At 38.6% G+C, this 27,714-nt stretch overlaps 2 protein-coding genes across 2 annotated transcripts; one reads left to right on the top strand and one right to left on the bottom strand.

The window, feature by feature from the left end:
• The first annotated feature begins 108 nt into the window (after positions 1 to 108).
• On the top strand, positions 109 to 5,448 carry LOC134794291 (cyclin-dependent kinase 8). Its single transcript, XM_063766049.1, has 8 exons — positions 109 to 601; positions 1,112 to 1,363; positions 1,846 to 2,035; positions 2,719 to 2,932; positions 3,541 to 3,709; positions 3,953 to 4,072; positions 4,244 to 4,316; positions 5,307 to 5,448. Exons 1-8 carry the CDS (start codon positions 356 to 358, stop codon positions 5,426 to 5,428), a joined length of 1,386 nt encoding a protein of 461 aa, XP_063622119.1. The 5' UTR covers positions 109 to 355; the 3' UTR covers positions 5,429 to 5,448.
• A 3,311-nt stretch (positions 5,449 to 8,759) lies between these two features.
• On the bottom strand, positions 8,760 to 18,122 carry LOC134794295 (mucin-2-like). The gene is made up of 3 exons (XM_063766056.1): positions 18,034 to 18,122; positions 10,955 to 12,046; positions 8,760 to 8,964 (listed from the first exon to the last, which is right to left on the bottom strand). The coding sequence occupies exons 1-3, from the start codon at positions 18,071 to 18,073 to the stop codon at positions 8,804 to 8,806; spliced, it is 1,293 nt and encodes a 430-aa protein (XP_063622126.1). The 5' UTR covers positions 18,074 to 18,122; the 3' UTR covers positions 8,760 to 8,803.
• Between the last annotated feature and the right edge of the window lie 9,592 nt (positions 18,123 to 27,714).

The following is a 27,714-nucleotide window of genomic DNA, read 5'->3' as shown; positions in this document are numbered from 1 at the left end:
TTGCCGGCAATAGGTCCAACGACTTCCATCAATCGATCAAATGCCGCAATGTAACACAAATCTCGATCGATGACATTTGTAGAGGCCCTAACATAACCTAAATATTTATTTAAAATAATAGAAACTAAGAGATGGATCGAAATGAACATTAGTAATTAACGTAGAAGTACTTTCCTTCAGTGAATTATTTAGACAAAACACTGAGCCTAATTCTGTAAATGTTCAGTTTTATGTTTGTGCCTGTAATAATAAGAACATAACGTAGTAAAGTACAATCTACAGAGTAAGTTGAATAATACTAGTGTAAATAATAAACAAGCACCTAGCTTCTCAAGTTCCTAAACCAGTTAACACAATGGGTGACAATTTTCAAAATAAAACAATGGCTCCGGTTATGATGGACTATGATTTTAAAGTAAAGACTCAAAACGAGCGGTCGAAAGTCGAGGATCTGTTTGACTTCGAAGGTTGCAAGGTTGGCAGAGGGACTTATGGGCACGTCTACAAGGCAAGGAGAAAAGACGGCTCGGATACAAAGGACTACGCGTTGAAGCAAATCGAAGGCACTGGATTATCGATGTCGGCTTGTCGGGAGATCGCGGTGTGTACCTCTGTTTAGCTTAAAATACGCAACATTAGCGAATTTCGCCAGTATGCTACTTGGCATAGTCTATTTCGTTTTTAGTTCTTAAAATTTAAAATTGAAATCATTAAGTGAAGATTCCTTCACATGTTGAGCCAGCAAGTTATTTATAAAGTGATATTTGGAACAATAGAGAGAGAGAGAGATTTTATTTAGACACTATCACACCAGCACCACCACAGGGTCAATGTCTACAAACCAAAACTTGACTGATTTTATTGCATAATAACAGTAGCCTAAATGTGTAAACCTCTTATCTTCTTTGAATTTAGTTAAGAGTATTGCAACTGTGGTTATTGTTGGCTAAAATCCCAAATCCCTCATTTCAAATGGAGCTAAAGCGTCATGTTATGAATAAATTACTTCATAAGCTTTGTTGGGATCTTCTACTTTATTGTTAGACCCAGATATAAACTCGGTCTAATAAAGGATAAATATTATAATAATAACTTAACATATTCTTCACAGCTACTCCGGGAGCTGAAGCATTCAAATGTGATAAACCTTATAAGAGTTTTCTTGTCACATACGGATCGGAAGGTGTGGCTGCTGTTTGACTATGCGGAGCATGATCTGTGGCACATCATCAAGTTCCACAGGGCTGCGAAGGCTAACAAAAAGTCTGTTATGGTTCCTAAGGGCATGGTCAAGAGTTTGCTGTATCAGATTTTGGATGGGATACATTATTTACATTCCAACTGGGTTTTGCATAGAGACTTGGTAAGATTTTTTTTATTATTCTAACAAAAGAAACCTGAAGAAGGTTAAAAGTAATCCATTCACACTACTCGCAATAAAGTTGTTTGCAATATTGAAGAATGAGATGCCACACAAATATGTCTGTAAACAGGCAGTATTATGCTGGCTTCACCTATTACCCTACTGAGCCTTCCAGCTTTTTTATGTTATTATTTTGTAGTTCCATTTCATGATATTAGAGGAGAAAAATCACAATATTCCTCCATATAGTCCCAGAATAATACTAATAGTACTTCCATCAAGGAAAAGTGAGATGTTCAGTGCATGGCAGTCCTCTGTATGTGCTATAGGTTATTTAACAATGTGAGAGCATCTAGGAGCAATCTGTACACTGACGCATTTGCCTTCAAATGTGATAAATTCAACCACAACTTCAATGTCACATTGTAAACTCAATTTAAATTTTCTGTTAATAAAATGTAACCTATTTTTTAAATTTACAGAAACCAGCAAACATTCTAGTGATGGGTGAAGGCCCTGAGCGAGGCAGGGTAAAGATTGCTGACATGGGCTTCGCCCGACTGTTCAATGCACCATTGAAGCCCCTTGCTGACTTGGATCCAGTGGTGGTCACCTTCTGGTACAGGGCACCAGAACTCTTGCTAGGGGCAAGACATTATACTAAAGCTATTGGTAAAATTATTTGATGTTTAGTAGCATTAAAGTACTAAAGATTAGATATAAAAAATACAATTAACCCTTCTAATATTAAACTGTAACCTTGCACGGCTGTGGCCGTCTTTGGGGGCTGTGCCCAAATCACGCGAGGTGTTTTCGGCTACTTTATGACTTTTTGAGAAAAATACACGTCAGGTCTTCTTATACGTAAGTAGTAATGATGACTGGTCTGGCCTAGTGGGTAGTGACCCTGCCTGTGAAGCCGATGGTCCTGGGTTCGAATCCCGGTAAGGGCATTTATTTGTGTGATAAGCACAGATATTTGTTCCTAAGTCATGGGTGTTTTCTATGTATTTAAGTATTTGTATATTATATTAAATTTATTGTTGTCTGAGTACCCACAACACAAGCCTTTGTGAGCTTACCAGGGGACTTAGTCAATTTGTGTAAGAATGTCCTTATAACATTTATTATTTATTTATTTATTTATATACCCCCCTCCCCCAAAGTGATCTGTCGTGATTTTTTCGAACCCCACCCCCCCTATAGAACTCGCGTGATGTGCACAACCCTTGGTGTTAAGCGTAAATGGCTCAGTTTATTGTGCCAGCTTTAAAGACTCTCCTAAACAGAGACAAAGAAAGAGACACTTTACACTTGATATACTCTATAAAAAACGGTGAATTTTCCATTTTCAGATATTTGGGCCATAGGTTGCATCTTTGCTGAGCTACTCACGTCCGAGCCGATATTCCACTGCAGACAGGAAGACATAAAGACCAGCAACCCGTACCACCATGACCAGCTGGACAGGATATTCAATGTCATGGGCTTTCCTCTGGAGAAGGACTGGGAGGACATCAGGAAGATGCCAGAGCATGCTACTCTAGTCAAAGATTTTAAAAGATCTAAGTAAGTGAAGTATAACTCATCCATTTTTAACTCTTTGGCAGTAGCCTAAAAGTGGCACTTGGGGTAACAGTATAAATTGTTTATTCATCGTATTTTTGAAATATGTTTACAAGGTGATGCTTACACAAAATTTTCTTAGCATAACAGAAAAAAAAATAATATGGCAGATTCAATGTTGGCCCCAAACTAGTTCCTAATTTTTTTGGGAATTGACAAATAGGTACCAATTTAACAAAATAGATTACAGTATAACACATAGGTCAGGTTAAGCAACAAATGCACATCCTCCACCAATACTGCATCTTGTGGAGCACTAGCATCTTAACCATTAGAAACAAAGCAAAGAATGGGATACCTACAGTACAGCAGGCGTATTATGGATGGTTTTATCCACGTGATAAAATAACTCACTTTTTAACACCGCGGGACAGAAAGTGACGGACATCGTAGGACACGTATTCAAGAACGACCATCATATACGTCCTGTTTACGATGGTGGCCGATATTGGTACCACTACCACTGCATACAAAGTCATCTCTTTCACAATAACTCAGTTGACATGTTCTCAGTTGAAACATGCTAAAGAAAATCATTTATTCCTTTTCAGTTACCAAAACTGTTCACTAGGAAAATATATGGATAGACACAAGATCAAGCCAGACAGCAAAGCATTCAGTCTGTTGCAAAGGCTTCTGTTGATGGACCCAAATAGGAGAATAACATCGGAAATGGCAATGCAAGATCCGTACTTTTCCGAAGATCCATTGCCTACTCAGGTAAGGCTGACATTTGTTTATTATTTGCTAACACAATTCTTATTAAATTGGGTGTTTCTACAAGGATCTGTTCTTTAGTTTTGGAGTCTGGGATCTAAATTGGGCAGGTAAAAAACAACCTTGAGGTGTTAGATTTAGAATTGAACTTTGACTATCGTTTCGGACGCGATATGTCTTTATGTTAGCCTGTTAGGTATAAAGTTATGCTTCCTTCCAAATGATGACCATAAATAAATATTTCAGGATGTATTTTCTGGATGCCCCATTCCCTATCCAAAGAGGGAGTTCTTGACTGATGACGACCAGGATGACAAGAGTGATTCAAAAGCGAGACAAAACCAACAACAGCAGCAACAAAATAATGTAAGTTTAACTCTTACCATTAAAAAAAATCATTAGTACAATAAAAACTTTATTGCCATGACATACATAAGGTCTTCTTTACTTAGCGGGTCCATACAAAACGATCCGCCTGGCGAAGATACACTGTCATAGAGGTATATTATGTAATTTGTTCATACGTTGTTATTACAGAATCAGCAGAATCAGGTGCAAGCCAATAACCATGACCATGGAGCCAGCAACGCAAAACGAATGAGAATGCCAGGTAATATAAATGCATGCCGTTGTAGCCTGCTTTTTTCATAACACTTGCTCGTAAAAGGTGTTATTACTTGCTAGGCGATGCGGTCCGTAAAGCCTATATTTCGACCTAAATTAGGCAGAAGTTTTATTTATTTCCCTTTTTCCTTACAAGTGTGATGAAAAAACATTGTGTGTGCCATGGGCGGTACAGGATTACGAACTCGTGTTAATTAAGCCCGCGCCTTCGGTTTCGGGCATCAATTCACACTCGTTTGTAAATTCTTGTTGACCGCCCCTAATACATAATGTAGTAATTGTCAATATCGACCAAAGAATAATGTGACGCTTAAAGTAACATAGAATATTATTCTCTTGTGGGCAACCAATCACCATAACGGCTCGGCCACGACATCGAGCGACTTGCGACGGCGGGAGCGATAACCATAGGTTGGAGCGTGACACAGCGATCGGACCTTTCGCTCCAACCTATGGTTATCGCTCCCGCCGTCGCAAGTCGCTCGATGTGGCCGAGCCGTAAGTACCTACATGAAAAATTGGGCAATTACTCACTCACCCAGAAATGTATAGGAAATTGTCAGTATCAGACCGGTGTCAATTGTCAAGTTGTTGAACCATACGCCAGGTTTCTTTACAATGTTTTCCTCAAATTTCCACAACTGTCAAAGTTTTGCATAGATGGCGCCATCATAGCTTGGCCCTTTTTTCTATAAGATTTGGCTTATAGTCTGACAGAAAAGAGTAGAAATTAAAAACTGGCAATACTGTAGTGTCGTCACGTTTTCTTAGATTGATTTGAAAGGGACGACACTACAGTATTTCGCACTTTTTAATTTCTACTCTTTTTTGTCAGACATAAAATTCCATTAAAAAACAAAAAATCCACAATTGTAGGGATTGACAGGGCAAGCTATGCTGGCGCCATCTGCTAAAAACTTCGACCGGCCAACCCCATTACAAGAGACTATTGAATGATGTGATCATTTGGTACCAGGTCCGAACCAAGGCAACAACACGGGCGGCGGCGCGCCGCAGGACTTCCACCAGCAGCAGATGATGTTCGGGCAGCAGCAGCAAGGCAACCAGCAGCAGGGCAACTTCCAGCAACGCTTCTAGAATATTCCACCAGCGTTCTACCACACTGGCCCCAATTTCACCTCGGTGACAGGTGCGAAAATTGAAAAACATCACTGTTGCTGACGTCACAGGCATCCATGGGCTACGGTTACTGCTTACCATCGGGCGGGCCGTATTCCTGTTTGCCACCATCATTGTATTATTAAAAAAACTTTATTATATCGGAAAAAAACAGATATTTCTCTTGCTAAGTTTATGACAATTGTCACAAGAAACACGACAATTGTCGGGAAATTCCGACATGTAACTCATTTCCTGTCAAGATTCACCGACAATTCTACAAATATGTCGACTAGAAAAAAATATTCTTGTTTCACAACATAATTGTAATACATACAATTGTAGCAAAATGCCTGTCATGTTTGTAAGTATTTCTATAGAAAATATTTTATAAAATTGTAATATGTCACCTGTCGCTTGACAATTGTCGCTCGACATATGTCACTGACAATTGTAGCCGTGGTGAAATTGGGGCCTGAAGGCTTGTGGTTAGGTTTGCCTACAAATTTTTTGCTAAGCCTTGCTATTCAAGGCAACCAGCAGCAAGGTAACTTCCAACAACGCTTCTGGAATATTGCACTAGAGTAGCTGATTCTCTCTCTAATCTGAAGGAGAAAGGCTTGTGGTACACAGCGTATACGCCTTAGTACGGAAATCGTTTCTAATGTCTACGAGTGCGAGACATGTCTGTGTGTATACACCTCAATGTAAGTTCCTTAGATCAATCAGTTAAATATATTTTGGCGTAACCATGGCAACTGCATCGGTAAAGCCGGTTAGGAAACTGCTCAGTCGAATGCCATATACGCTCCTTATTTTCTAGGCATAAAAAAAACAGGCCGAATTAGCTCCGTCTTGTCCGACTGGTATGTTTGACTGCTAGTGTACGAAAGGTTCGAATTCCTTCAACTCCAGTAAGCCATGCCCCGATGTGTGGACATGTTCGTTCCTACTATTAGATGTAGCATATTATCATTAGGTGCATACTTAACGGCCTCCTAGTCGGTAGTGACCCTGCCTACGAAGTAGGAGGTCCCGGGTTCGAATTCTGGTAAAGGCATTTATTTGTGTTCATCACAAATATATTTGTGCCTGAGTTATGGATGTTTTCTATGTATTTAAGTATTTATATATATGTGTATATTACTTATATGTATAAATATCGTCGTCTGGTACCTACAACACAAAGGTCGATCTGTGTAAAATTGTCCCATAATATTTATTTATTTATGTTTTATTTTGGGAAGACTGTAATATAATATCTTTATTTATTAAGAAAAAGTTGCGCTTTGATGAAGCGTACTCAATAATTATTGCTAATTTTGGATGATTGATAAATATAAAATTCCTAATAGATTAACCGGGGCATAACTAACGGCCCGATTCGAACTTTAAGATACGTCAAATATTACGTCTAGATACGATATGGATTAGATATGTCAGTGTTAAAAGTGTCGTTTTTGTTCGAATCGAACCTTTAAACTTTGTAAATTCCATATGGTTTTCAGGAGTAGGTATGTTTTGAAATAACTAATGTTTGCTTAGCTCTGTGAGCAGTATTTATCTAAAATACTCTCTTATAATGTAAGAATAAAATGATTCTCAATAAGTTGTACTATTTCAAATACGGACTGAAATAATTAATGAATTGTAAATAGTGTAGAATATGACAAGAAAAACAATAAAAACTATTTTAATACTGTAAAAGTATAAGCTGATTTTTTGTTGATTGAAACTATCCTTTCGTAATATTTCTTTAATTTAAAAAATATAGTCTAAGTACAAAAAACAACCTTACTACTAAAATAATGTTAAAATATGGACGGACTCATAACATTTGGCAAACACTTGCAGCAACATTCATATCAAATGCTGATATAAAACGAAGTATTCAGTAGCACAGTTTGAATTTCGTATTCTTACAAAAATCGGAATTAACCTTACATAAATCCCGTTGTTTAAAATGTGTAAGTGAAATACTTCGTTATTTTTCCACACATACGTACGACTATAGTCGAACGTTGAAAGTAAACGAAGATGAATCTGATCGCATAAACAGTGCGCATTATGCAACTATATATCGTTCGTTCACCGACAGACTAGTAACAGCAACACGAATGTTTTAAGATTTTATGATTCATCAGTTAACAGTTTTACGATGGTAAGTGATAAAGCGTAATAAGTATATCTCAGGTTTTCTCTAGCGCCTTACGTGACAAATTTAACATATTCTCGCATCTCACAAATTAGACTTTATAGTAATTACAATAAGAGTCAGGGGTCATCTTTTTCGTGTAACTACTACTGATCTGAAGAGCAATTGACACGTTTAGCTTCTATAAGAAAGTTACGCTCTGCTTCGCCAACTTTATTGATTAATTTACATCAATTAATTTACCTTTCATAACTCGTTACTTCATGAGAATAGGTACGGTAATACTTACATGATTGCTCAGTAATAATAAATAAAATAGCGCTTTTATGCCGTGTTGCAATATTCCTTTGTGTTTATATGACTCTAAGTCACATTAATCCTGTTCAAATAATTACATATTATAAGGTGCAGCGGGATAATTTCGACTGTGGGTTAATTTCAACTAATCGAAGTATCTTCCATGTTTTACATTATTAGCTTATATGCTAACAGCGCATACTCTCATATTTCGGACACACAGTGCGCAGAGGCGACGAAAGTTTGGAAAAACTGATTGTGATTGGAATAACCGAAGGCAGAAAATCACGCGGTCGTTCACCAATAAGATGGACCGATCAAGTTAAAGACACGTCATCCTCTGCTTTTTACACGGTCGTCGGAGACAGAAACCGGTGGAGGCAGATCATCTCCGCTCCAGATGCAACCCTGATACTGACCACGATCCTCAGACATGAGGGACCGACCAAAGAGAGAGAGAGGGAAATTATTAACTAAAGTCACACACATCATATTTTTTTCGCTATCTGGACATATATGGCACTCTAGTTAATAATGTAAAACATGGAAGATATTTCGTTTAGTTGAAATTACCCCGGAGTCGAAATTGCTCCGCTGCACCTTATTCTAATACCTACTGTACGCTGTACAATTTGGCAGTGATAGAATCTGTTAGTCGTATTCTTATTTTCTAATGACGCCTAAGTATTTTGAAAGATAGTTGAACGTACATAGTCTCGAAGGACATGAAATCTCATTATCTCTAATATCGTCTCATTAAACTGGTCTTATTACAATAGCACAAATGTACTGTAATTATATAAATTTTACTAAAACGTGGCACGATTTAAATTGTCTCAGTCAGTATTGGACATAATCTCGCTGATGAGTTTACTACAATTACTTTGACAAAAGTTTCGCCTCTAAGAGTTCAAAGGTGAGAACTCGATGACTGACGGGCCTGCTTGAACGACAGTATATGTAGCTTTCTGGAGATCGTCCTTCTTGAGCTTGTTTTTGGAGCCAAGAGGCCTGATTCGTGTGCGTAGTTGGCCGCATCGGCCATCAGCCACCTTTTCGTACACTGGAAGTAAAATAAACATTATAATAATATTTCAGCCTATATAGGTACGTCCCACTGCTGGGCACAGGCCTCTTATCAAGCGCGAGAAGGATTGGGCTATAAATATACCTAAGTAAAAGCTAAATGATGTAACGTGAAGGTCCCCATAAACTTAAAACGGTAACAAAAACCGTAGGCTTAGTTAATTATGTCACCCAATAAGGTCTAAATTCAATATAAATATAATCTGATTATCTGTGCGTCGTGTTTTCATCAATTCGGTTGAGCGTCTGCGAAAGCGAGTGCGGTTTTTCCATTTTTTTTTTCAACAATTTACAAGTGTAAGTAGGTATTAATTAATAAACTTCAATTTCACCACACGAGGTCGTAAAGGCTTCTTTATTATTAAAAACTGATTACAAAGTTGCATTTTACCCACTAGAATGACAATAGTTATTTGTTTTACAAGGGGGCAAAGTTGTTGTTTAACCGCTCGTGCTAATATTGATACCCGAGCAAGCGAAAGATTCCAAAATTGAACCAAGAGCGTAGCGAGTGGTTCGAAAAATGGAATCTTGAGCGTTGCGAGGGTTTCAAATCACGAGGGTTAAACAAAATTTGCCCCCGAGTGAAACACAAAATTTTTCACCACACCAACCCGAAGCAAATATTAAATGTTAAATATCCAACAAAATCAAACCAAATCAAATTCAAATGAATGTTATTAAATATTTATCATCCAAAATCATAATTTAAAAGTCAATTCTACCAGCAAACATAAGAAAACAACTTAAAATTTGCATTTGATTACTTTGCCTCACACGTGAATTACTGAAAGCAAAGTGCAACTTTGCTATCCGTTTTTGAAGTGCAAAGTAAGCCTTTCCGAGATGGTGTGGTGAAAAGTAATTTTATGCAAATTTTGAATTGTTTCCTCGTGTTGTCTGGTCAAATTAACTTTTAGGTGACGATTTTGAATATCTAATAGCTTTAATATCTTCCTCGTGTTGATGTGGTGAAAAGTTTTATGTTTCACTCGGTGGCAAAATTTGTTTAACCCTCGCAACGCTCAAGATTCCATTTTTTGAACCACTCGCTATATCGAGTATCAATATTAGCACGAGAGGTTAAACAACAACTTTGCCTCCATGTAAAACAAACACACTCACGCTAAAATTAGACGCTTTCATCCCTCTGGCGGTCTATCATAAGTTGCGTTGTCGCGCGCGGGTCCATACTTGGAGTCGCGCTAGATGTATGGAGTCGCGCGCGAGACCGCAACTCATGCTAGCAGGTCAGGTATGTAGATACCTTGTATGTACCTATATTGTGCATAGGTACCTTAATTGGCTTCATGGGATCTCAGATTGCATCCCAATCAATCCGTTAACCTAGGGACCGATTGAAGTGATAATGATGAACGTTACATCTGCCTGCCTTATACACGAAAGGTTTGCCTAACCTTAGTAGTTTAGTTGAACTTTAATTGTTTGCAAAATGATTATAATTTAAATTTAACATGCGCACGTAATTATCACGCATTGTTCAACTGTGTGAAAACGTAATGAACCTATCAATTCAGCGGATTCAGCTGTCATTTTTATGACTTATATATGAGTAAAACTAGGTGAGCACACCTAAATCTGTCAATAATCGGGCCCGTTACGAAACGCGAATGAGGTAACGTTCGCACGAACAAACCGGTCTGCATTTGTTGTGATCGTAGCATGATACGCACTATTTCACGCACACAACGCCGGGGAAACCGAAAGTTAATTCTCCTCCGGTCATCAATTCAGACTTGAACCTTCATTACCGATCGTTGTCCAATTGTATTTAATTAACTAGTTATCGTAATTTTACGCCCGACTACAGCTGAATATTCATGTACCTACTTAATTTATTAAAACGGGTCACTCACGTTTTAATATATATATTATAATATTTATAATCTGAGTCTCACGGAAGTTTTGTAATTAAATGATGATAGTAAAATAAAGCAATTACTTACAAGTCTTCCTAAACGAGTTGTGGCACGCCATGTGGCACACTGATGGGAATCCTTTAAGTCTGTTGGGGTCGATGGGAGACACGCCCGAGGGACTGGTACAGATAGGGATCTTCCTGCCTCCGCACCCGCTGACGCAGCCATCGTAATTGTTCCTCGTTCTTCGTGTTCGCGTCGTAGTGGGCCTTCTGGTGGTGGTTGTAAATGGAGGATTGATTTCGACTTTGGTCACCGATCCGCTTGGAGCTACAAGGCGAATTCTGAATGATGGAAGCTGAGAGCCTGGTTTTGAGCTGTTTGTGCAGGGTGCTTGAGGGGAATTATTAGTATTAGGCACTGCTGGAGATAAGGTAGAAATTACTGGGGGAACTGAAAAAGAGGTACTATTCGTAACTGGTGGAATTGAAAAGGGGGTAGATGAAACTGGTGGAAGCGAAAAGGGGGTTGACGTGACTGGTGCAAATGAAGAAGAGGTATATGTTACTGGTGCAAATGACAAAGAGGAAGATGTTACTGGTGCAAATGATGAAGAGGTAGACGTAACTGATACAAATGAAGATGTAGACGTAAATGGTGGAAATGAAGAAAAGGTAGTTGTAACTGGTGGAAGTGTAGTAGAGGTAGGAGGAGGGGGTGTTCCTTGCGGCGCTGTTTGTAGTTGGATTTGCTGGGGAGCTGATAAGACTGGTGGGGGCGAAGGCGGTGCAGGTGGTTGTTGGAACTGTGACAATTCGGGAAGCCGTGGTGGCGCTGTCGGCGTATCAGCAAATATTATGATCGGTGGTGATTGCGACGTCACTGACTCTGTCGACTGTGGCTGAGCAGGTTGCTCAGTCGGTAAGGGCACAACGGATATTTCTGTTATTCTGTCATTCGGTCTGCTTGTCGATGTTGAACTTGAGGGTGTCGTGAACAAAATCGGATCTGGTGTGGTGGATTGTAGCACGACGATTGGATTGGCCGAAGAGAAAGTCGATTGCGTTGAAAATATCTCAGATAAGGGCTTCGGTGAGTATGATCCATCATTTATAACGTTAGCGGCGTACCATGATTCTGGTAGAGTGTTTGAGATTTCAGTTTGGCTGAGTTGTAGCACTGGAATAGAAAAAGAAAATAGAAACGATTTAGTTGCACGAATTTTCAAGGTACTATTTTTGTATCATGCACCGTGAAGAGCATACACAAATGCAATGCAAATACGATCGTTAAGTTGACATTTCTCAACAAGTTCGCGCCTAAAGATTCTTCATTAGGTATCCATTAATGAAATTAAGTAGGTACCAACCGTATTAACTTGGGTAACTAGTCTAATAATATCTTGCAACAATAGTCCATTTATTAAAGATCATCATTATTGACGATGTTATTAGAATGAATATCATACTTTTTTAAATTAACACCTATTAGGTATTATTTAAAATAGTATATATATTTCTAGGCACATAAATTTCGAACATGGTTGTATGATGTGGACCGTAGTTACCTGAGTTTACGGTAGGTATATACCTATATCACGAACTATTAAATACGTACGAGGCCTATAGAGATTACTCTCTGAACGTGTCCATAAGTAGGCACTACGTATACAGATTAATAGGTTCCGTCACACAGGCGCGTTTTCCGGGCGGAGCGTGAGCGGGGCGTGAGCGTTTTATATGTAAACGCGGCGCGCCCCGCTCACGCGCTGACCGGAAAACGCGCCTGTGTCACGAAGCCTTATTAAGAGGCCGTGATGGATTTTAGAGCAGAAATGTGAAATTGATGGATTTTGTCGTTGAAATTGTCCTCCTTTTGTTACGTACCTAATATCTAAATAGCAAGTATTGGTTTCTATTAGCACGTCTTTTCATCTTGGCTTTTAATAATGACGTCGCGAGCGTGCGTCACTGGTAATACATGACGAGAAGGGCCAGTTTTTAAAAATTCTTTAAAAAATTATGGTAGTAAATTATACTAAATGATGTATAAGAACAGTTTCAGGAAATGTTGTCGATTGTTTAAGTATCAACATTACGTTGAAATTAAGTCGAGTTTCAAAGAAATTGTCACCTATTTTGAAGTAATTTCTGGTGAAAATTGATTTCGTCTAAGTTTCATTTACACTACTTCAAAGTCATAATAACAAAAATGTAGTCTACAAAAGTTCGAGTACAGGATATGTGTAATACAAATTTACCATTTTTAGCAGTCCAAACTTTACGAAATTTACAAATAAGATCAACAAAGTCAGTGCTTTACGCGCGTTTACCTAAACGTCCTTCAGAAAAAAAATCATTACTAATTCAGTGAGTCTATTTTCAAAAAAATGATCTACAAAAGTACAAGATGGGAAGACGTGCGAATAGAAACCAGTACTTGCTATTTCTATTAGGTAGCACAAAGTGTAGAATTTCTTCGTCAAAATCTATCAATTTTACATTTTTGCGACTAAAATCGATGACGGCCTCTTAATTTAGGTATGTAATGCAGCGCTTCATTAAGACGGCACAAAATTTACCATATCTGCATATGGCCTAGTTGTTAGGCTCCCTAAGGTTGACTATATATTGACTATGCATTCGTATGAACCAATTTCTCGGTGAAGAGTTACTAAACCTGCCAAAACGATTTATCAGGTCGTAGACTTGGCAGTCCTTTGTAAAGGAAAAACCTCCTCTACCTCTTCACGCTTAAGCTGCTGAACCGATTTAGTTCAAATTTGGTATAGAGATAGTTTGAATCCCGGGGAAGGACATAGGATAGTTTTTATGTCGGAAATCATATACCTGAAAAGAGTGCAAAGGAAAGGAAAGAGTTAATGAATTGCCTAATAATTGAAGCAAGCAATGCGCGAATTGAATTATTGCTATTAGCATTATCCAGGTGCTATACCTACTTTAGCTGCGGTCACTAATTCCATGCAATGAAGTCGCGGGCAAAAGCTGGTACACCCATAATTCCAAGTTCCTTATACGCGAACATGTAGCGTTGTATGTACTTTTATTCCAGTAGCTTGTATCAAACTGGTTTTCAAGGCCCGCTTTTTGCGATCCCACCCAAGGTATTTGACCCGGCCGGTGACAGATACCAAACTCATTCAGTAGCTACGGAACACATTGTTTACTATCGTAAAAGCATGGGATTCATTGTTGAGAATTTTCAACGGTTTTATTGTTAACGTCATGTCGATGTCGCAGTGTAGAAGACTGCCATTGATCATCAATATTATAGACTATAGGTTACAGACCTATGATAACTATATGGGGGTAATACATACAGGGTGGTCCAAACCTTGACGTCCAAAAATTTTTTTAGATTCCTCACGTCGTGGGCTATCAGAATATACCCCATGTATGTTAGCCGATTTTTCGTAGTTTTCGAGTTATGATTTTTTTTACTTTTGTTATGAAATTCCGGGTTTCCCATACAGGGTGGCTCCCATAGTAAAAGTTGCTCAGTATAGTCCCAAAACCTCCCTGGCAACGGGAAGGCAGTTATTTTTTAGCCATCCTGTATGGGAAACCCAGAATTCGTAACAAAAGTTAAAAAAATCATAACTCAAAAACTACGAAAAATCGGCTAAGATACATGGGGTATATTCTGATAGCCCACGATGAGGAATCTAAAAAAAAATTTTGAACGTCAAGGTTTGGGCCACTCTGTATATATCATACATAGTTATGCATATTATTTTATATGCACACTACACCCGCAGTGTTAGTGCGAAGATATTACATGACATTATACATACTCCTCACCTTAACTGTTTTAATGTTGATTAATGATTACAGCCAACGTAAAAAAAGCGAGGAAAGGTGCTCATGCAAAATGCTAGAAAAAAAAACATAGCGCGCGATTACGTTCAAAATACCAAATAAAGTAATAAGTGTTATACCGGTTGTAATGAACATGACTCAGTTGAATAATACTCGGGTTTTCTGTTATAACACCAAGTTTTTAATTGTTGCATTTAATTTTATCCCAAGAATTGAAAACTTCTTTGATGCCACATTGATACCTACGATTAGGAGTAGTAGGTACGAGTATACAATTATAGAAATCGAGTAATATTATGATTATTTTTCTTAATTAATCACTCAATTTAAAGTTAATATTATCATTTCAGTCAGGTCAGGAATCTGTAGTAGGTATGCGTATTAATGTGTAAACGGTGCCGGTGTCGGTGTGTCGACGCTTCTAGCAACAATGGTAACTATTACAGTAAGTATAACATATTCTAACGTGTAGGTTCTACAAATGATCTGAGAGTATAGGTATGTAGAGATTGTATTATCGTTACCTAATAGGTACGTCTCCCACGTTATATAGAATGATGTTTACCTACTTACATACTTATACTTATTGGACATAACATCAATAAAGAATACGTTCAAAAACACATTCCAAAGGTTTGAACCTAACCAATAACAAATAATGAAAAATTATAAAAGTAAACCGTGAACTGTTTCTAAGGAAAACGCGTCTTTTGTTGCAAAAATTAAGTCTTTACTTAAAAGGACTCAAGTTTCTACAAAAGCCTCATTACTCTATCAAGTTAAATAAAATTAAAGTTTAGATATTAGACTATAGTCTAAAGTAGGTTACTACTTAGCATTTCATCCTAAAGATGAAGATATCAAATACTCGTGTATTGTAACTGAATCACGTGGTCCACACCACACCTACTGTGACATTGTCTATTCTGCTCGCGTTTATGGCTTCAATGCGCGAAGTAACTATGGGAATCGAAAGTTGACTGACTCCATTAATGCATTAACACAGCGGTCGGCAACCTTTTAGCAGCCAAGGGCCATATAGTAGTTAACGAAGTTGACGCGGGCCGCACTTTGGTAATATTTGTGACTTTAAGCAGACATTGTCGTTTGTCAATATTACATAAAAAATAACCAGGGAAGCTCGCGCGCCGCAACCCAGAGGTTCGCGGGCCGCATGCGGCCCGCGGGCCGCTTGTTGCCGACCGCTGCATTAACAGGAAAAGGTGTATCATAGTGTACCTACTATAGAGGTATATTTTTCATTTTATTTTATAGACCTATGCGTCAGGTATTTGTTAGAATTTGAACTTTATCACATACAACTTGATATTTGGTTAATTCAGTTCATAAATACTGTCCTATGGACATAAAATAAACAATTTGTATGATGAAAGTCTTAGAATAAATGTATCCAAATCGTTAACTTTTGTTACGTCCACAGACAAGACGCACGGCTCGATTCGGGAAATGAATTAGAGATTCACTAGATATGAAATAGTAAAGATATGTCACGTTCCACGGCAAAAGGTACCTTATCGCGGCTGGCGCTTACGTCGCATAGCGCCGCAATAATATTGGAGCGGCGTTAATAATAGCGTAAGCGCCTACCGCCAAAACGTCACATATCTTTACTATATCGTATCTAGTTAATCTCTAATTCATTTCCCGAATCGCGCCGGCAGACTTTCCCGAACGTTTTTGACCCGATTATGATTTTTTCCATGTACCTATAATGCTGTTAACTGTAAGTAGGTGTTATTTCTAAAAATAAGGAAAAATATTTTCTACCCCCTATACCTACAGACTATAATTTATCAGACAAGTTCTTATGACGTGACCACGTCTATTAACATCTTGATAGGTATTCGTCATAAACATCATAGGGTTTTTCAAATCTACAAGGCCATATCTATACAGATTAACCTTCATAAGTTTGTCCCCAAATTACTAATGCTTCGTCATAATATAAAAAAACACCTGTGCCCTTGTTGTATTAAATAAATAGCACGGTATCAAAATTACAATTACAGATCCTAATTTGGGGTCATCCATTAATTACGTCACACGTTTAGGGGGAGGGAGGGGTCAAGAAAATGTGACATATTGTGACATGGGGGAGGGGGGAGACACAAACTTTGTGACGTCACTTTAACTTCATCAGTAACCGAATTTTTTTTTTTATTATTTTATTCGCTGTACATTTAAATAACAAGTTTTTAAAACGATAATCGTTTTTATTCTTTTAATTTTCTTTCCTAAGCAGTTTTGGGTTATAAAATTACTAATATTTATATCGTCAAAAATATTTTGATAAAATATTAATAATACTTAGGTACTTACTTAATTCGATTTGGCGATTTCGTAGAAAAAATGTGACGTCACACAAGGGGGGAGGGGTTTGCCAAATGTGACCAAATGTGACAAGGGAGGGGAGGGGTCAAAAAACCTAGAAATTCGTGTGACGTAATTAATGGATGACCCCTTTAAACAAAAACAATCTTTTCGAGGACATTACATACAATTGTGGAATTTCGACATAAGTATTATATTTTCATAGTAGATAGAGTTAGACCAAGATAAATCTGCAACGATGTTGATAGCACACGTAGTGCATGTGTTATTTTAAAGGTCAAACTTCTATGAAATTATGACGTATATAGTGACTATAGTGAGTGGTGCAAGTGGCCCTTAGCGATAAAATCAAAACAAATGAAAAATACATTTACTATTGGTAGGTGTATAAATATAGCTCTATAGACTGCCACAGTCACAGGGCTGCAGGGCAGTCATTATTAAGTAATTAGAATAAGTAGGTAGGCTTTTCATGAAACAAATGTGTACCTATAGATATTAGGTACCTACCTAGTGACGGCCAATGTGGCCAAATACATGCAATACACTTTATTGCCATAGAAGGGAAAACACTACTTATTTACCGTGAGAGCTTCGACTCTTGCATGGTCCAGACATTACTATAGAATGCTACTTGAAACCACAATTGTACATAGGTACCTAGTTACCTACCATAGTGTCCATAGTAAATGCTCTAAGAAAAATAGACCATTTCAAACCAGTAGCGGTTTAACAAACAATGGTTGGTTAGGAGGAATAAAGGAACTAAACCAGCTCAGATTTCTTGCCCACAGATAAGTCTGTCACCGTATTTCGAAAGGCGTTTGCAAATCACAATAAGTAAACACATACGTCCAATACCACAAAAAATGTCGCTTCTTAAAGGAAAACCGAATCACCAGATACTACGTACTAGGTATACGGGTAACAAGGTGTTAGAATGTATTAGTAAACACTAGAGTCAAAGGTACTTACGCGCTATAACGAGGAGCGAGGAGAGACGCGCGTGCTCCATGGCTGACACTAGCGAGTGGCGCGCGCGCAGGGCAGCCGCGAGCCTCGAGGGGGGCAGCGCTTGTCTCCATCACTCTTGCATCACGAGCGAGTTGTATCGAACCAGTTTAAAACAGACCCCATACTAGCGTCTCTCGAGCGTCGGCTTCTTGACAACTCTAGGGCTGCTGCTCGACGCAACGTTGGCGCAACTGCGCAGCGACGCCATTTTCGATAGCGCTGACAAGACGCCGACGCTCAAAAGACTTGGGGTCCAAGGAACATACTCGCCTCAATACAATCGAAGTTACACTCTCATTTTGAAACGACATGCTGTTATAACACGAAAGGCATGACATTCAAGTAACATAATAATATATCTATGCCCGGTAATTCCGGCATAACTGTTCGTTGCTAAAAATTGACACTAAGAAAATAGAGCCACTAGAAGTTAAGCATACAAAAATTCTACTCGCTATTTTCTTTACGTAGATATTTATTTATTTAAGCGTATGGCGTATTAATATTGTAGGCAATATAATCATACTACTAGTATAACTAATTATAAGTCGACATCCAGACTACGCAGCCAATCGATCGCATCAGGTGTCAGATTGGTGTAGAGGTCCTCCGGGCTGCCCTGAAAACGTCTCTTTGGGCACCGTTCTACAATGTGCTGGGTAGTTTGATCTTCAACGCCGCAGTCACACAACGGGCTCTCTTTCCATCCCCATTTGTGTCGCATATGATTGCACCTGCCATGACCTGTGCGGATTCTGTTGAGGCGGCACCAGTATTTTCTCTGCAGTGAGAAGCCCTTCGGCTTCTGAGTAGGGTTTTGGGTACTTATGTGGTGACCAGCCGCCTCCGCCCATTCTTCTTTCCACGCCTGCTCCAGCTGAAATCCGCCAGTCCTCAGTTTTCTACCTGCTTCGCTTGTAGGTCGGCGCGATTTAAGTCGCTGCGGCGGTGGGTTAGTGAACTCTTGGTAGACAGGTAGATCGGACCGGGCATATATTTTTTCAGCTTCTCTCAAGAGCGCGTGTTTCCTGCGTAAGTGAGGCGGGGCTATGTGGCTAAGCACTGGTAACCAGTGAGTCGGCGGTGATTTTATTGTACCGGAAACACACCTCATTGCGTCGTTCAGTCTCGTGTCCACTTTGGCTACGTACGTGCTTTCACACCATACAGGCGCGCAGTATTCTGCTGCAGAGTATACGAGGCTGAGCGCTGTAGTTCGGAGCACATCGGCAGATGCACCCCATGAAGTGCCACTGAGTTTGTGCAAGATATTATTGCGTGTAGCTAGTTTGAGGGACGTTTTTGTAATGTGCTCCTTGTACGTCAGAGATCTGTCCAAAGTGACACCGAGGTATTTTGGGCGAGGGTTATATTTGAGATTTGAGCCTTGAAGTTTAACAGTGGGTTGGTAGTTGGCATGTTTATTATGAAGATGGAAGCACGCAACCTCTGTTTTACTGGAACTTGGTATGAGCTTCCAAGCTGTGAAGAAATTCGACATGGTTTTCAGGTCCGACGTCAGGACTTCCTCCGCTTCCTCAAATCTCCGACTTCGAGTTACCAGCGCGATATCATCAGCGTATATAAACTTTCTAGCTGTAGTATCGGGCAGGTCGTGAATATACAGGTTAAAAAGAAGAGGTGCGAGTACTGATCCCTGTGGCAAGCCGTTGTTGAGTTTCCTTCGCTTGCTTTTGGCATCTCCCAGATAAACCTCAAATTGTCGCTCACTCAGCATGTTCGCTACAAGGGCTGCTATCTCTTTACTTGGCACGACTGACAGGAATTTGAACATGAGTCCATGTCGCCACACTGTGTCGTAGGCGGCTGTAAGATCGATGAAAACCGCAGTGGATTTAAGTTGTTTTTGGAACCCATCTTCTATGTGCGTAGTAAGGGCCAGCACCTGATCGGCGCAGCTACGTCTTTGTCGAAAACCTGCCTGCTCTTGGGGAGTCGCAGCATCGATGAATGGGGTAACTCGTGTGAGCAGTAGCCGTTCCAGCAACTTATACGCGCAGCTCAGAAGAGCAATTGGGCGATAGTTATCCGGAAGTTCTTCGCTTTTTCCAGGTTTCAACAATGCTATGACTTTGGATATTTTGAATTCAGTAGGTAGTTGATTTTTCAGCAAGATGTTGGAGAAAAAGGCTGCAAGCCAGCTTACAGCCAGGGGGCCCATGTTTCTGAGAAATTCGTTATAAATTCCATCGGGGCCGGCCGCTTTACCAGGTTTCAACCGTTTAATGGCACTGAGAGTATCAGGTATGGAAAAGGGTCTGATGAGGTAGTCGTTATCCGGTATGCTGCGCTTGAGATGGGTCAGCTGCTTGCGAATGCGTTTCGTGGTGCATGTGTCTCTTTTAGCCCTGGTGAGGTCCACCATTCTGTTCGCTATGACATTAGGGTGTATCTTCGTAAACGTCTTTTGGCAGCTCTTTTTGCATGTTAGGCGGTTAAGGACTCGCCAAGCTTTCCTACTCGAGATCTTAAAGTCCATGCTCTCGACTGTTTCCGTCCACCTGTCTTTTCTACTTTTATCCAAGGTCTTCAGTAGCTGTGCACCAATTTCATGGTTGCCAGAGTTTTGGTATTCCCTAAACAGGTTCTCGCTCACATTGTTCCAGCCAGGAATGTACTCTCTTCTATACCCTCTGGGTATTGTAGCTTTGGCCACTGCGACGGCAAGCTTAACAAACTTTGCGTAGTTTGAGGGTTTCGGTTCGATTTGTTCGCATTCCAGATCGTGATCAAGCCTAGTTTGGAAATTCTCCCAGTTTGCCTTTTTAAAGTTCCACCGGGGCACCTTCATGGAATTGGTTAGGGCTATCTTGATACCGATTTCCAGAATGATGGGTCTATGTTGACTATTGGGAAAGCTAGGCAAGATAATACGCGAGGCGGGGAGTGGCTGGTCTAGACTGTCCTTGCTGACGAAAGTCAGGTCAGGGTTGTACTCCTGATTCCATCTTGCCGAAACAAATGTACCCTTATCTTTAGCATCGGGGACAAGATGCATATCAGAGAGGTCCGCCCAGTTGGCTAAGGCTGCCCCATTTGGATCTGTTACTCTATAGCGCCAGCTCACATGATGACTATTGAAATCGCCGCAAAAGACACATGGGTGGCTTAAGTTTGGTAGTACCTCAGATGGCCAAGTAGTTAGGGGAGGTTTGTAGATGTTCATAATCTGTAAGTCTCGTAGCTGCACGGTGGAAGTATGGATATTGTCTTTGATTTCTGCCTGTACTGCTTGAATATCCCGGAGATTACCTCTGGCGTAGGTGGCTATTCCGTACTTAGGATGATGGACCGCTGAAACAATGGAGTAGCCCGGAATGGAACCTCTATTAACCAGGTCTTGTTCGTCTTTGGTGTGCGTCTCCTGAATGCAAACTATGTCAATTTTTTGCTCCATCAGGATTCTATGCAGGTAGTCACATTTTAAGCGGCTAATGCCTTCGATGTTCAGTTGGCAGATGCGGACTGAAGGTCCAACATCCCTAGTCTGTTGATTTTGTACTTGACATGTATTCTTGTTTTGGAGCATACTCATTGCATTCGGGTAAGTATAGGTGGAAACAAATTGTCTACAATCGCCTCTATTGTTGTTGCTCGTTTAGCGCTACCCAGGGGACACGTGCAGGGTATCTAAAGCATTCTCCTGCGGACGTGAGCAACGTTCGTCCCCCTCGTACGTAGATATACCTAGGTACTTACTACAAATTTTAGCAACAAAAACGAATACCAAACTAACAGCCGTATTCGAACAATGAGATACGTCAAATACAAGATATTGAAACGATATGGATTAGATATGTCAGTGTCAAACTAGTGTCAAAAGTGACGTTTTTGTTTGAAGAAACGACAATTTTGACACTTGTTTGACACTGACATATCCAGTCCATATCGTTTCAATATCTAGTATTTGACGTATCTCATTGTTCGAATACGGCTGATAGATATGAGTAGGTATATTACTTTATGACTATGTTCATGCCAAGTTTCATGTTATTTCAGCTTGTCGTTTTAAATTGAGAGTGTAACTCTTAATTGCATGGGGGCGCATTTTTGAAGGTGGGGTCTCGTAACTCTTCAGTACTTTTCCCGATTACAAATAGCAGTTATTATGAATATTGAGGTAAAATTAAAGTTGTCATTTCTTATTGAGCGTTTATCTAAACGAACTTATATACCTACTTGTGACCGCGAGACTTATCATTACCAATGTGCGTAACCGGAGATCGCTCTGACACCTGAGACGAATTCTGGGAATATTGGGAATACAAGACCTGTGTTATTCTTACAAGTTACAGAGCGTATTGCCTCGGGTGCTTCTTCACCAGTATAAACTCTTATCTCTGACGTATTTATCGCTATGAGTTACAGTTATTATACATATTAGTGATATTATAATGAATTTTAAAATCAAGATATATACGAGCGACGAGCACGCAAAACAAAACGTTCTTGAATTAACACTTTCGCAACCAGGCAAAATTTCAAACAATACCCCAGAAACCGACAGTACTCGCTAGTCGGGCAACGACGTGCAACTCAATACCGCACGCCGCGAACCCGCCAGTCGGGCAAGCGGCGGACGCTCAGGGCTGTGCCAAGTAACTTTCGTATAGGTACGTGGATAAAATTAAATCTGCTGTCTCATCTGTTTAGGCTCCCCGTTTTGTTCTTCTCCTAATTCTAACTCCTACTGATACATACCCGTGTATGCAATTTCACGTAACCAACTAATAAGAATTTTTATTTCGTAATCGCATTAGGTAAAATAAATAAAAATACAAAGTGAAGTAATAAAATATAATAATCAACTGTACCAACTTTTCGACCACATAATAATCAGAAGACTTACAATTTTTTCTGTTAGTGGCAGTGGCAGCCCTGAGGTAGTGAAGATGCAATGCTTGCCCGCCTGTCGGGCACTTCGGCGTCGCGTGTAGGTTTATAGCTCTTGCCCGACTAGCGGGTATGCCGGCATCTGAGTAAAGTTTACGAGTGCCCGAGAGTCGGGTACGCGGTGTCGAATGTGTTAAATGTCAGGCTAATCAGCTGATGGAAATAAAATAACTAGAAAAAAGTGTATCAACTCATCTATTCTTAAGCTTATCTCTTAAGTAGAGTGTTACGATACGACACACTTTGTTTAAACGAGATTTTATCTTACGGGAACTTAGAATGATGTTTTAGTTTGATCCATCACTCTGTTAGCTATAGAATAGATTGCATCAAAGATCTGTATCCATTTAAATAAACTTGCCAAAAATGGTTAAAGGTTGGACCGGGAAAAGTCATCTGGATTGTAAAAGATAAATATTAAATTAACCATACCATGACAACAACAGTTTTAAAGAAATGTCCATTCTATATGTACCTACTAAGTACTTAAAACAGCAGTACTTAACATTTTTTGGGCTCTAGGTACCTCAAACAAACTCAAGAATGAAGGTGCAAACTTTAATAAAAGTGCCTGATTACAAACAATAGCAACTGTATGTTTTAATGTATTCCGAGTAATTTTACGTCTTTGTCTTTATTTAGTGACATTTGTACACCACAATAAAGTACGATATACATACTGCTAATGATAATGATGGAATTTCCTTTTGCAGAGTTGGTCCTTTTAACTCATACATTGATGCAGATGAGCATAATCCAATTTTTGATGGAAACTTTTGACTTAAAAGCTGTTATCAGTGATCTCATGTGAGGCGATTTTGTTAATGACCATTAATCGATTGTGACATTGTATTTACGTGACTTCTTGCACATTGTGCAAAGTTTTTGGCAGAGGGATAAGTTACTGAAAGGCCTTCCCAGTGTTTGTATGCTCTAGGCGTTTATTCGAAAAAAGTAAAGTCGAATTTAAATTTTGAAGGTTTTTTTTTATTTTATATGAAAAGGAATTTAATAGCAGAAATGAATTAAGCTTCCTTTATTTACGTGAGAATGATACCAAACTTTGCCACATTGCTAAACCTTTTTTTCCCCGAAGGTTTTGGGGGCACCCTGCCTTAAATCAAGTTAGCATCAAAATTTTGATTGGCTCCCCTTCCTAAATCAACCTGTGAGTGAAACGGACCAACTCTGCAAAAGGAATTTTCATCATCATCATTTGCCGTATAATTAAGTGTACATCACGGACTAAATTTTCAGAATCGAGAAAACTGTAGTAATTAGGGCATTACTCTTTATTTGAATGCCTGTTTTAACTTTTCTGATGACGTGTAAATTTTTTTATAAGGATAGGATCACCCTGAAACGCACACGGCTTATTCTCCCAAAGCCCTTTTTGGATGGCGATTTTGGATCCTCACTGGTATAGGTGATGGTATGAAATTCATATAGGTATAAGTAGAGATGCCAGGAATATATTCGGCAACTATTCGGTACTCGGCCACTTTGCCGAATATTCGGTATTCGGTCGAATGTTGCCTACTATTCGGCTGAATACCAAATATCTGCTGCACCTACGTAAAATTCAATATTTAAAATATATTCTTGAAAGGTTGTTAAATACGAAGACCCTTTTTTGAGCATTTATTGATAACAAAATATTTTATTTTCATGGGTCTGATTTGATTGACTCTAACTACGTTCATTAATTCTGTTACAACAAAAAATAAATCTTAGCAAATGTTGTGCTTTGTTGGCGAACAGTTTTCATAATACATCATTGTGACTCAAAATGTTCGCATGTCTGAAAATTCGGTCGCCGAATATTCGGTGCTTGGGCCGAGAGAGGGGCCGAATATTCGGTATTCGGCCAAAACCACTATTCGGGGCATCTGTTCATGAGGTACGAGTAATTTTTTACGCATAAGTATCTCTAAATATTCATGCACGATTTTTTACTGGTGTCATAGGAATAGGTACTGAGGGATGCCAGAATCTGCTGAAATGGAACTTTTTTGTTAGTATTTTTTATCCACCGCACATGATCTAAACTTTTCTCAAAGATTTGAGGAGTTCCCTGGACGGATCTCATCAACAGAACTGGATTTTGGCAAAAATGGGACCAACCTGTATACTTTCAATCAAAAAAATAATTTTCTAGATCGCTTGAGAAGTGACGCAGTTCTGAGGCAACAAATAAAACATAAAAAACACCAACAACCGAATTGAGAACAAAATAATCAATTTCAAGACCCCTAAAGAGATGACTCAGTTACTTACCTACCTTTTTAAACAGATCAAAAGATCACTTGTTGGGTTTTCATCCATGACTCATCAAGTCATCACCCGAAACGTGTTGATACGTAAGTACCTGGTTTTCCAGAAAACAGCTGCATACGAGTATATATTATGTACTTAGTATTTTTTTTATTGCAGGTATTTTTTTCATTTCTTGACAATGAAAACATGAATATTAAAATTGTTCTTATTTTATTATTACCTACATGCTGTTAGGCGTATTAGAAGTATTAGAACAATGTTCTGTTTAGGTATGGGGTACCGTAATCATTAATCAAATTAAATACACAAGTAGCCATTTTTATTTGTTTAGGAATTTTGATGGCTGTATTTTGTGACAAACAGATAATTTAAAATTATTGAATATGGTTTTACACTATTACTTTTCATTTTAGATAAACGGAGGATGATTGACTTGGATATTTAAGGGCCAATTTTCAAATTGGCATTTTTTGCTGTCCCACGGCTAAAACTCGAAGTCCGTAGGATAGATTGGTCATATTTTTGTAATAATCGATTTCGACTGGCAAATCATATATTATTACTGTTTGGCAACCGGGTTTTTTAACCTGCTTAGACCCCGCTGAATCCGATTTTGATTTGATTACGATCCGGTTGCTTCATCGAATTCTTAACCGGAAGTGAGATATTTGATATTAAAGGTCCCTTTTTTAGTTTTTCGTAAATATCTCTTAAGCAGTGGCGCATAGCAAAAAATGTTCTACGACATAAGTAATCTGCATAAAATTGCCTACAAGAAAGATTCCGTACAATTTTTCGCTAGGCACAATATTTAAAGAGATATTAAAGGGGGAAAGTTAATTATAATCAATTCTACACATTATTTAACTTTCCCGCTTTAATAGCTTTTTTATGTCGATTATTTATTTACAAGAACATTAAGAACCTATTTTGCTATGGGCTATTGGGCCACCGTTTACGAGTCATTTACGAAAAACTAAAAATAGGGACCTGGAAATTGATTATAATTAACTTACCCGCTGCTTTGTCTTTTTAAATATTGATCCTAGCGAAAAGTGTTCTACATGTTTCTTGTAGGAAATTTTATGTTTATTATTTATGTGCAAGATTTATTTTTGCTTTGAGTCATACTTTTCAAATTATTAACGAAAAAAATAAAAACAAGGATCTTAGAATTTATTATAATTAACTTTCCCTCTTTATTACCTTTTTAATATTGATCCCTGCGAAAAGCGTACCGAATCTTTTTTTTTTGAAAATTTTGTGTAGATTATTAACGTTTAACAACATTTTTTGATATTGGCCATCATTTAAGAGTTATTTACGAAATACTAAAAAAGGGACCTTAGAAGTGATTATAATTAAATTTCCCGCGTTAATATCTCTTTGAATATTGATCCTAGCGAAAAATTGTACGGAATCTTTCTTGTAGGCAATTTTATGCAGATTACTTATGTGTAAGAACATTTTTTGCTATGCTTCACCGTTTATGAGTTATTTACGAAAACTAAAAAAAGGGACCTTTAATATCATATATCTCACTTCCGGTCAAGAATTCGATCAAGCAACCGGCAAATTCGGATTCAGCGAGGTCTAATTAGATTAAAAAACCCGGTTGCCAAAAAGTAATATGATTTGCCAGTCGCATCAAGAAGGAGAGCGATTTTGAATTTTTTTGTCTAGTCTAGGACTAAAAGACTGGGTATGTATATATTTTCATTCAATGTATTATAAGCTTTAAAAAAATGTAAAACGGTACCTTAAATGTTATTTGTGTCTGACAAAATCGCATTTGTAGTTCAAAAAACGGCGAAATTTGCTGTTTTTCGCGTGTCCCAATGGCGGCATAGCCCAATAAAAAAAATTATAACTTTGGATGTACGCAACGTATTATGAATAACATTGTATTTTTATAAAGAGCATTTTCTAGAGAATTGATTTAATGTTTTCGATAAATTAATGCGTTATTTAATAAAACAAGGGAAGCCTTTTTATCGTTGTCCCGCGCGGCACTTGTTTTGTTATGACTTAAAGAAAGCCCCCAAAATCTTCTTTGTCTATGTCTATTGAATAACGGTTAGATTAAATTTATGACGCAATCGTGCGGTTAGTTGGGCGTCGATTGCCATCGAATGTGGACGCAGAAACAGTTTAATTTATATAAAAACAGGTAAGAATCTCTTTCAAATTATTTTGGTACGACTACAATGACATTTGTATGGACGCTTAATATGTTGATACACAGTCGAAATAAAAATGTGTATTTTATAATAATAGTTGCAAATATAGTGTTAAACTATACAGTAAGATATATAAGTGAATCGGTTGTATTGTGTAGGAATTTTCGCAAAAAAATATTATTGGCGACATTTATACGGCTATTTTGACCGCACAAATGTCGATTGTAGTCGCTAGGGTCTTATAAATGCCACAAAAATAATATATAGTGCC

Source organism: Cydia splendana, chromosome 10 (assembly GCF_910591565.1).
Source record: "Cydia splendana chromosome 10, ilCydSple1.2, whole genome shotgun sequence".
NCBI lineage: Eukaryota > Metazoa > Arthropoda > Insecta > Lepidoptera > Tortricidae > Cydia > Cydia splendana.
The sequence above is the reverse complement of the archived record's forward strand: the minus strand, read 5'-3'. Positions and strand labels throughout refer to the sequence as shown.

Excerpts from the sequence above, each read along its gene's own strand:
- LOC134794291 (XM_063766049.1), top strand. The coding sequence starts at position 356 with ATGGGTGACAATTTTCAAAATAAAACAATGGCTCCGGTTATGATGGAC. Across the intron at positions 602-1,111 it reads CGGCTTGTCGGGAGATCGCG|CTACTCCGGGAGCTGAAGCA; the intron begins GTGTGTACCTCT and ends TATTCTTCACAG. Across the intron at positions 2,036-2,718 it reads ACATTATACTAAAGCTATTG|ATATTTGGGCCATAGGTTGC; the intron begins GTAAAATTATTT and ends TTCCATTTTCAG.
- LOC134794295 (XM_063766056.1), bottom strand. The coding sequence starts at position 18,073 with ATGGAGCACGCGCGTCTCTCCTCGCTCCTCGTTATAGCGC. Across the intron at positions 12,047-18,033 it reads CTCGCTCCTCGTTATAGCGC|TGCTACAACTCAGCCAAACT; the intron begins GTAAGTACCTTT and ends TTTCTATTCCAG. Across the intron at positions 8,965-10,954 it reads CAACTCGTTTAGGAAGACTT|TGTACGAAAAGGTGGCTGAT; the intron begins GTAAGTAATTGC and ends TTTTACTTCCAG.